At 50.6% G+C, this 10,135-nt stretch overlaps 1 protein-coding gene across 1 annotated transcript in view; it reads left to right on the forward strand.

Annotated features, from left to right (window-relative positions):
- Window positions 1-9,444, forward strand: part of LOC108797570 (lymphatic vessel endothelial hyaluronic acid receptor 1-like) — a 28,561-nt gene extending 19,117 nt beyond the window's left edge. Inside the window, exons 5-8 of the mRNA XM_018569186.1 lie at window positions 2,212-2,321; window positions 4,644-4,676; window positions 6,327-6,405; window positions 9,180-9,444. Of these exons, the coding sequence (XP_018424688.1) occupies window positions 2,212-2,321; window positions 4,644-4,676; window positions 6,327-6,405; window positions 9,180-9,417 (460 nt within the window). The 3' untranslated portion in view covers window positions 9,418-9,444. The remainder of the gene's footprint in view (window positions 1-2,211; window positions 2,322-4,643; window positions 4,677-6,326; window positions 6,406-9,179) is intronic.
- Window positions 9,445-10,135: the final 691 nt, after the last annotated feature.

The following is a 10,135-nucleotide window of genomic DNA, read 5'->3' on the forward strand; positions in this document are numbered from 1 at the left end:
GGTCAGAGAGTGCAGGCAGGCTACGAGAGATGGTCAGAGACAGCTGGTAGGCACGAGAGACGGTCAGAGAGTGCAGGCAGGCTACGAGAGATGGTCAGAGACTGTAGACAGGCTACGAGAGATGGTCAGAGACTGCAGACAGCTACAAGAGATAGTCAGAGACTGTAGACAGGCTATGAGAGATGGTCAGAGAGTGTAGGCAGGCTACGAGAGATGGTCAGAGACTGCAGACACGCTCCGAGAGATGGTCAGAGACTGCAGACAGGCTACGTGAGATGGTCAGAGAGTGCAGGCAGGCTACGAGACGGTCAGAGAGTGCAGGCAGGCTACGAGAGATGGTCAGAGACTGCAGACAGGCTACGAGAGATGGTCAGAGACTGTAGACAGGCTACGAGAGATGGTCAGAGAGTGCAGACAGGCTACGAGAGATAGTCAGAGACTGTAGACAGGCTACGAGAGATGGTCAGAGAGTGCAGGCAGGCTACGAGATGGTCAGAGAGTGCAGGCAGGCTACGAGAGATGGTCAGAGACTGCAGACAGGCTACGAGAGATGGTCAGAGACTGCAGACAGGCTACGAGAGATGGTCAGAGACTGCAGACAGGCTACGAGAGATGGTCAGAGAGTGCAGACAGGCTACGAGAGATGGTCAGAGACTGCAGACAGGCTACGAGAGATGGTCAGAGACTGCAGACAGGCTACGAGAGATGGTCAGAGACTGCAGACAGGCTACGAGAGATGGTCAGAGACTGCAGACAGGCTACGAGAGATGGTCAGAGACTGCAGACAGGCTACGAGAGATGGTCAGAGACTGCAGACAGGCTACGAGAGATGGTCAGAGACTGTAGACAGGCTACGAGAGATGGTCAGAGACTGCAGACAGGCTACGAGAGATGGTCAGAGACTGTAGACAGGCTACGAGAGATGGTCAGAGACTGTAGACAGGCTACGAGAGATGGTCAGAGACTGCAGACAGGCTACGAGAGATGGTCAGAGACTGTAGACAGGCTACGAGAGATGGTCAGAGACTGTAGGCAGGCTACGAGAGATGGTCAGAGACTGCAGACAGGCTACGAGAGATGGTCAGAGACTGCAGACAGGCTACGAGAGATGGTCAGAGACTGTAGACAGGCTACGAGAGATGGTCAGAGACTGTAGGCAGGCTACGAGAGATGGTCAGAGACTGCAGACAGGCTACGAGAGATGGTCAGAGACTGTAGACAGGCTACGAGAGATGGTCAGAGACTGTAGGCAGGCTACGAGAGATGGTCAGAGACTGCAGACAGGCTACGAGAGATGGTCAGAGACTGCAGACAGGCTACGAGAGATGGTCAGAGACTGCAGACAGGCTACGAGAGATGGTCAGAGACTGTAGACAGGCTACGAGAGATGGTCAGAGACTGCAGACAGGCTACGAGAGATGGTCAGAGACTGTAGACAGGCTACGAGAGATGGTCAGAGACTGCAGACAGGCTACGAGAGATGGTCAGAGAGTGCAGGCAGGCTACGAGAGATGGTCAGAGACTGCAGACATGATACAAGAGATGGTCAGAGACTGCAGACATGATACAAGAGATGGTCAGAGAAAATGATGTTGAAGATCGGGAACACGTGTCAGGAGATGGTCATAGACTGGAGACACATTACATGCCCATACACTTTACAATTAAAAAAAACGTACGATCTGCCTATCTTGGACAGTCAGACCGTACTTCTGATGACGGCAATCCCCTTACAATCCCTGTACAATCCCTGTACAATCCCCTTACAATCCCTGTACAATCCCTGTACAATCCCTGTACAATCCCGTACAATCTCTGTACAATCCCTGTACAATCCCCGTACAATCCCTGTACAATCCCGTACAATCCCTGTACAATCCCTGTACAATCCCTGTACAATCCCGTACAATCTCTGTACAATCCCTGTACAATCCCCGTACAATCCCTGTACAATCCCGTACAATCCCCGTACAATCCCTGTACAATCTCTGTACAATCCCCATACAATCTCCACAGATTTCCCGATATTATGACATACGAGGACCCAAACCTCCATTTATTCTGACCAGTCACTCCTCTATATTACACAGCTGCTGGCAGAGCCAAAGGAGGTTGTACAATCAGATTGTCCTGTGCGTGTGTGCCGATATATTCGGGTCCCCTGTGCAATGTTGTCTCTGCTCAGCTCTCCACATGCGTTGTGTTCCTCAGCCACGCCTGGTACAATGGCGGAGTCGGTGAGATCCGGAATGGAAAGCTTGTGTCAGACGTCTGCTATGATACTACAAGCCAAGCGTCCGCCTTCTGCTACAATCCGTCCTGTGAGTACAACCCATACAACCGGCCCACACACTGTCATACAGACCGAGAGAGAGATATGGAGAGAGAGAGGTAGGTGGATGGAAGGTAGGTGGGTGGATGGAAGGTAGGTAGGTGGATGGATGGTAGGTGGATGGAAGGTGGGTGGATGAAAGGTAAGTAGGTGGGTGGATGGAAGGTAGGTGGATGGATGGTAGGTGGATGGATGGTACAGACGGATGGAAGGTAGGTGGATGGATGGAAGGTAGGTGGATGGATGGTATGTAGGTGGATGGATGGTAGGTGGATGGATGGAAGGTAGGTGGATGGACGGATGGAAGGTAGGTGGATGGATGGAAGGTAGGTGGATGGATGGTACATACTGTTGGAAGGTAGGTGGATGGATGGAAGGTAGGTGGATGGATGGTAGGTGGATGGATGGAAGGTAGGTGGATGGATGGAAGGTAGGTGGATGGAAGGTAGGTGGATGGACGGATGGAAGGTAGGTGGATGGATGGAAGGTGGATGGATGGATAGAAGGTGGATGGATGGATGGAAGGTAGGTGGATGGAAGGTAAGTAGGTGGATGGATGGTAGGTGGATGGAAGGTAGGGGGATGGATGGTACAGACTGATGGAAGGTAGGTGGATGGATGGAAGGTAGGTGGATGGATGGTAGGTGGATGGATGGAAGGTAGGTGGATAGATGGAAGGTAGGTAGGTGGATGGATGGAAGGTAGGTAGGTGGATGGATGGAAGGTGGATGGATGGTAGGTGGATGGATGGAAGGTAGGTAGGTGAATGGGTGGTAGGTGGATGGAAGGTAGGTGGATGGATGGAAGGTAGGTGGATGGATGGATGGAAGGTGGATGGATGGATGGAAGGTAGGTGGATGGAAGGTATGTAGGTGGATGGATGGTACAGACAGATGGAAGGTAGGTGGATGGATGGAAGGTAGGTGGATGCAAGGTATGTAGTTGGATGGATGGTAGGTAGGGGGATGGATGGAAAGTAGGTAGATGGATGGAAGGTAGGTGGATGGGTGGAAGGTTGGTGGATGCAAGGTATGTAGGTGGATGGATGGTAGGTAGGTGGATGGATGGAAGGTAGATGGATGGAAGGTAGGTGGATGGAAGGTAGGTGGATGGGTGGAAGGTATGTAGGTGGATGGATGGAAGGTAGGTGGATGGAAGGTAGGTGGATGGATGGAAGGTAGGTGATGGATGGAAGGTAGGTGGATGGATGGAAGGTAGGTGGATGGAAGGTAGGTTGATCGATGGAAGGTATGCGGATGGATGGAAGGTAGGTAGGTGGATGGATGTGAGGTAGGTAGATGGTAGGTAGGTGGATGGATGGAAGGTAGGTGGATGGATGGAAGGTAGGTAGGTGGATGGATGTGAGGTAGGTAGATGGTAGGTAGGTGGATGGATGGAAGGTAGGTGGATGGAAGGTAGGTGGATGGATGGAAGGTAGGTAGGTGGATGGATGTGAGGTAGGTAGATGGTAGGTAGGTGGATGGATGGAAGGTAGGTGGATGGATGAAAGGTAGGTGGATGGAAGGTAGGTAGGTGGAATGATGGAAGGTAGGTAGGTGGAAGGTAGGTGGATGGATGGAAGGTAGGTGGGTGGAAGGATGGAAGGTAGGTAGGTAGATGGTAGGTAGGTGGGTGGATGGAAGGTAGGTGGATGGATGGAAGGTAGGTGGACGGGTGGAAGGTGGGTAGGTGGGTGGATTGAAGGTAGGTGGATGGTAGGTAGGTGGATGAATGGAAGGTAGGTGGATGGAAGGTAGGTTGATGGATGGAAGGTAAGTAGGTGGATGAATGGAAGGTAGGTTGATGGATGGAAGGTAGGTGGATGGATGAAAGGTAGGTGGATGGAAGGTAGGTAGGTGGAAGGATGGAAGGTAGGTAGGTGGAAGGATGGAAGGTAGGTAGGTGGATGGATGAAATGTAGGTGGATGGAAGGTGGGTAGGTGGATGGATTGAAGGTAGGTGGATGAATGGAAGGTAGGTGGATGGAAGGTAGGTTGATGGATGGAAGGTAGGTGGATGGAGGAAAGGTAGGTGGATGGATGAAAGGAAGGGAGATGGAAGGTAGGTAGGTGGAAGGATGGAAGGTAGGTAGGTGGATGGATGAAATGTAGGTGGATGGAAGGTGGGTAGGTGGATGGATTGAAGGTAGGTGGATGAATGGAAGGTAGGTGGATGGAAGGTAGGTTGATGGATGGAAGGTAGGTGGATGGATGAAAGGTAGGTGGATGGATGAAAGGTAGGTGGAAGGATGGAAGGTAGGTAGGTGGAAGGATGGTACAGATGGATGACAATATCTCTGGTTTCTCCGCAGTGCCGGATTTCATCATCAACAATGATAACAAAAGTGAGTATTTATTCCAGCGATGTCATGTGATCTGTCACATGACCTGTACCTGTAATCTGCTCACCTCCCTGTGTCCCAGGATGGAACATTCGTGGATTTGTAGTTCTTGGTGTCCAGAAGGGAGTGAAATATGTTGGCTGCCCCTATTAGTAGGGAATGACATAACCCCAGTGCAGTACTAGTAGGGAATGCCGTAACCCCAGTGCAGTACTAGTAGGCAATGCCTTAACCCCAGTGCAGTATTGGTAGGGAATACCATAACCCCCAGTGCAGTACTAGTAGGGAATGCTATAACCCCAGTGCAGTACTAGTAGGGAATGCCATAACCCCAGTGCAGTACTAGTAGGGAATGCCTTAACCCCAGTGCAGTACTAGTAGGGAATGCCATAACCCCCAGGGCAGAATAAGAGGGGAATGCCTAAACCCCAGTAAAACCCCAGTGCAGTACTAGTAGGGAATGCCTTAACCCCAGTGCAGTACTAGTAGGGAATGCCATAACCCCACTGCAGTATTAGTAGGGAATGACATAACCCCAGTGCAGTACTAGTAGGGAATGACATAACCCCAGTGCAGTACTAGTAGGGAATGCCATAACCCCAGTGCAGTATTAGTAGGGAATGCCATAACCCCAGTGCAGTATTAGTAGGGAATGCCATAACCCCAGTGCAGTATTAGTAGGGAATGCCATAACCCCAGTGCAGTACTAGTAGGGAATAGCCCCACTACAGGGGTCAATAAAAAGTTTCCCCGGAGTTCTTCTATAACTGAATAGCGCGGTTCTTCTCCCCGCAAGCTTGTGTTCATTTTTCCCCTAAATATCTCCTCCCTATGTAACTAAGATCAGGCGAGGAGGGGGGTAGCTGTAGTCCAAATCAGGTGAGCAGCCTTGGATGACAACGCTGCTCCCCTATAGATACAGTACAGCAAGTGAGCGTTGTCACCCGAGAACAGGAAGTGTGTCAATGGCAGGACAAAAAAACAATAATGTAATATATGAAATGTTTGTTTTTGATTTAAGATACAAAGTAACAATTACAGAGCCTCGTATGGCAGTTCTGTATCAAGGAGAACTATGGGGTCAGTGCTTTTCCTCATAGTTCTACTAAGGGACACGAGAGGACACAAACTAGCGTCTTCCCGTCACCCTGAGATCATTATACCGCCAGCTACAGCTCCCTTATATACTGATCGCCGCAGCCGGGACATTACTGTCGAGATCCGCCCAGCTGCGTGAGTGACAGCTGACTCTGCCTATCTAGAGGCAGAGCCAGCTGTACGCAATCCCTCCCCCGTCCGCTCCGCCAGTCAGCGCTGGAGGATCAGAGCGGGAAGGGGGGAATCCCTGCAGGGAGCCGTGAGTGACAGTGACCGCTCTCCGCAGGGAGATGATCGAGAAGTGAGCGAACGCCGATATGTGTTCCCTCACCTCCCGATCTACTGAGCCGACCTGTGACAGTCTCATTGTCACACGTCGGCTCCAACTATGAGGATGACTGATTTTCACTCGCCTCATAGGTCTCCTTTAAATAATAGAGTGGCGCGGCGCAGCGCACAGAGCGGCGCGCAGTGAAAACGGAGTTCGGATGATTTCTATGTAAATGAAGATTGGTGTTCCCTGTACTGAGCTCCCTCCTCTGTGTCTTTCTGCAGCCTGGAAGAAAATCGTCATGGGGTGCCTGCTGGCTCTGATTTTTATCGTGTTGCTGTTTGCGGCTGCCTTCATGAAGGGGTACGTTGTAAAATCTTTCACTTCCCAACAGGGTCCTCCCGAGGCCGGGTGTCACCCGGAGCGGGTACTGGGTGACACCCTGCCGTGCCGTCGTTGCGCATGCGCAGCCATCTTGGTGATACCTGCGAGCGCCAACACCAAAGGAGAGGAGGGGACGTTCACCCGGCGGGATACCTAATCCCCTCCTCTCTCCTGCAACTGTCCATGACCGAGGGCCCGACTTTTCAGAGGGGGTGACACCAAAATGACTGCCAGTCATTTTGGTGTCACCCAGACATCTCAACTCTCCCAGACACTCCGGGAGTCTCCCGCTATACAGGTGAAACTCGAATAATTAGAATATGGTGCAAAAGTAATGGCAGTAAGTGCTGCAAAAGGGGCCCAAACCAAGTACTGAGTACATATGCATGCTTGTACTTTTCAGAGGTCCGATATTGTTCTATGTACAATCCTTGTTTTATTGATTGCATGTAATAATCTACTTTTTTGAGGTTGTGGATTTGGGGTTCTTGGGGTTTTCATGAGCTGTAAGCCATAATCATCACAATTATGACAAATCACGGCTTGAATTATCTTGCTTTGCATGTAATGAGTCTATCTCATATATTAGTTTCACCTTCTAAGTTGCATTAGTGAAATAAATGAACTTCGCACGATATTCTAATTATTCGAGTCTCCCGCTATTAGATAGGGGCTCCCGGACCCCCGGGACAGAAACATTTTCTCCAGGAAAGATTTACTCTGCTTATCTAGCAGAGTAAACCTTTCCCTGCTATCTGTTTTTTTTTTCTTGACATCGGGGGCCGCCGTCCACCAGGAAAAAAAAACGGCATAGGAATGAATAGCTAGATTGCTATTGGCTATTTTAATTTGCAATAGCCAATAGCAGACTAGCTATTATAACCCGCCCACTGCTGCTGTCCATCAGCAGAGGTGGACCTGAAGCTCTCCATTAGGTCCTCCTCTGCTGACTGACAGCAGCAGGGCGGGTGCAATAGCCAGCTTGCTATTGGATATTGCAAATTGATATAGCCAATAGCAATCTCGCTATTCATTCCTATGCCGTTTTTTTTTTTATTCTGACGGCAGCAGGTATATCTGTCATCATTTCAGGGGGGTGCCCCCCCATGGATTGGGGGGACAGATGGACAGAGGGCACCTCCCTGAAATGAGAGGGGCACCTCCCTGAAAGGAGAGGGGAACCTCCCTGAAATGAGAAGAGCACCTCCCTGAAATGAGAGGGGCACCTCCCCGAAATGAGAAGAGCACCTCCCTGAAATGAGAAGAGCACCTCCCTGAAATGAGAGGGGCACCTCCCCGAAATGAGAAGAGCACCTCCCTGAAATGAGAAGGGCGCCTCCCTGAAATGAGAAGGGCTCCTCCCTGAAATGAGAGGGGCACCTCCCTGAAATGAGAGGGGCACCTCCCTGAAATGAGAAGGGCACCTCCCTGAAATGAGAGGGGCCCCTCCCTGAAATGAGAGGGGCACCTCCGTGAAATGACTTTTTTGCAGGTTGGGATCCCTGCATTACTTCCAGCAAGTTACATTGTCCAGATGTAGAGTTCAGAAGGCAGACTCTGTGAGAGTTGTGACATAGGCGAGTGCATATTCACAGTGATATTGTGTCAGTGCCTTGAGGAAGTCCATCCTATGTGTATCTTCACTAAGTCAGTTTACACATTTCTAGATGGATCTGGTTATTAGGAGCGGGGATAGAACTTAGAGAAATTCAGATTTATTCGCAGTTTTTGACCTTTAACTCCAGCCAAAATATATCTTTTGTGGGTAGATTTGGATAGACTGGGAAGGTTTAGAGAGGCTCTGTCAGGTTTTAAAATCCAGCTTCTGACAGACACCCCTGGAAGATTTATTTTCTCTTCCTGTTCTGGGTTCTGTCCCAATGGGGTTAGTCCACCAGCACTGTGGTCACCTTGTAAAAGAGTCCCTTGCAGGTCCCGACACAATTGCAGGAGGTTCGTTGCACCCACGCTTACCTGACAGCTGTCCCAGTGCTTGGGGGTTGTACCATTACCCCTCAGGGGTTGTTCCTCCACCGCTGCAACCCTGTATAAGAGTCCCTTGCAGGACCCAACTGCAGGAGGTAAGCTTCACCTACTTCAGTGCTTGGGGGTTGTTTTGCTTGTCTACCCCTCGGGGGTTGTTCCTCCACCCACACTGCTGTAACCCTGTACAAGAGTCCGTTGCAGGTCCCAGCACAATTGCAGGAGGTTAGCTCCACCCACACTTGGCAGCTGTCCCAGTGCTCGGGGGTTGTACCTGTAGCCCTCAGGGGTTGTTCCTCCACCCACACTGCTGTAACCCTGTACAAGAGTCTGTTGGAGGTCCCAGCACAATTGCAGGAGGTTAGCTCCCCCCACACTTGGCAGCTGTCCCAGTGCTCGGGGGTTGTACCTGTACCCCTCGGGGGTTGTTCCTCCACCCACACTGCTGCAACCTTGTAAAATAATCCCTTGCAGGTCCCAGCACAATTGCAGGAGGTTAGCTCCACCCACACTTGGCAGCTGTCCCAGTGCTTGGGGGTTGTACCTCTACCCCTCGGGGGTTGTTCCTCCACCCACACTGCTGTAACCCTGTACAAGAGTCCATTGCAGGTCCCAGCACAATTGCACCCACACTTACTTGGCATCTGTTCCATTGCTCAAGGGTTTGTACCTCTACCCCTCGGGGGTTGTTCTTCCACTCCTCCTTTTTCCCCAAAGCGGGCCAATGGCAATGATGATGATGATCAGTTTGATTTCATGTCTGCTTTCAGGAACAAGTTTATGTGCTGCATGGGGGAGCGCAAGAGCCAACCTCCGGTTGTCCCACAAGGTCAAATGCCCTCCTGGAACAATACGGGCAACTATCGACGCATTAGCCAAGGCAACAAGGGAGCGCTCTACGACAACTCCGCCCACGTAGAGAGGCGACCTTCTACCATTCGCCCAGGATTGAACCTCTACAAGACCCACTACACCAACATGGCCTTTGATACTACTGGAGAACAATGAGGGAGGTCAATGAACGTCCTACGAGGGCCTCCTGGTGAACCCTTTTTATGCACAGGAGCGGTCCGAGAAAAAACTGCACGTTCAACGCTTTTTGGAATGGGGACTGCTCCCTTGGACTTCTTTTCCAAAGCTATGCAGGAGGTTGATGGGCCATCAACAGGCACCTGCCGGTCAGATATGGGTGTGGGTAGGATGGGCCCTTAAAGAACTACTGAGCTTAAAATGTGAAAGAACTATTTGTAATATTCAGGAACCTGTATACGACTTTATTTCCAGTGAGTACACGTTTTGACGTACACCGGCTCCTCGGGTTCCGATGGATAGTTTTATGATTTGTTGTCTTTACGATAGTATACGATAGCAGCGGCAGAGCCCTCGCAGGGTCCTCAGTCTGTCACGCGGTCGCCATTATATATATTGTACAGTACTGTATACAGTATGTCATGGCCTACCCTACCTTACACTTAGGCCCCATTCACACTGAGCGACATGAAAATCGCGCGACTTTGAGCGATACTGAGCGACGTGTCGCGCGACTTTTTCCTATTGGGCTGTATGCAATCAGGAGCAATATCGCTCAAAATCGCTCTAAAAAACGGTCATGTAGGAGCGACAAGCTACCAGCGACGAGCTACAAGCGATATTGAGCGACGAGATGTGAACAGCTCCATTGAAATGTATTGGAGAAGCTACAAAGAGCGATATCGCGCGGAAATAT

This window comes from Nanorana parkeri, unplaced genomic scaffold (assembly GCF_000935625.1).
Source record: "Nanorana parkeri isolate BGI_ZX_2015 unplaced genomic scaffold, ASM93562v1 scaffold1298, whole genome shotgun sequence".
Classification (NCBI taxonomy): domain Eukaryota; kingdom Metazoa; phylum Chordata; class Amphibia; order Anura; family Dicroglossidae; genus Nanorana; species Nanorana parkeri.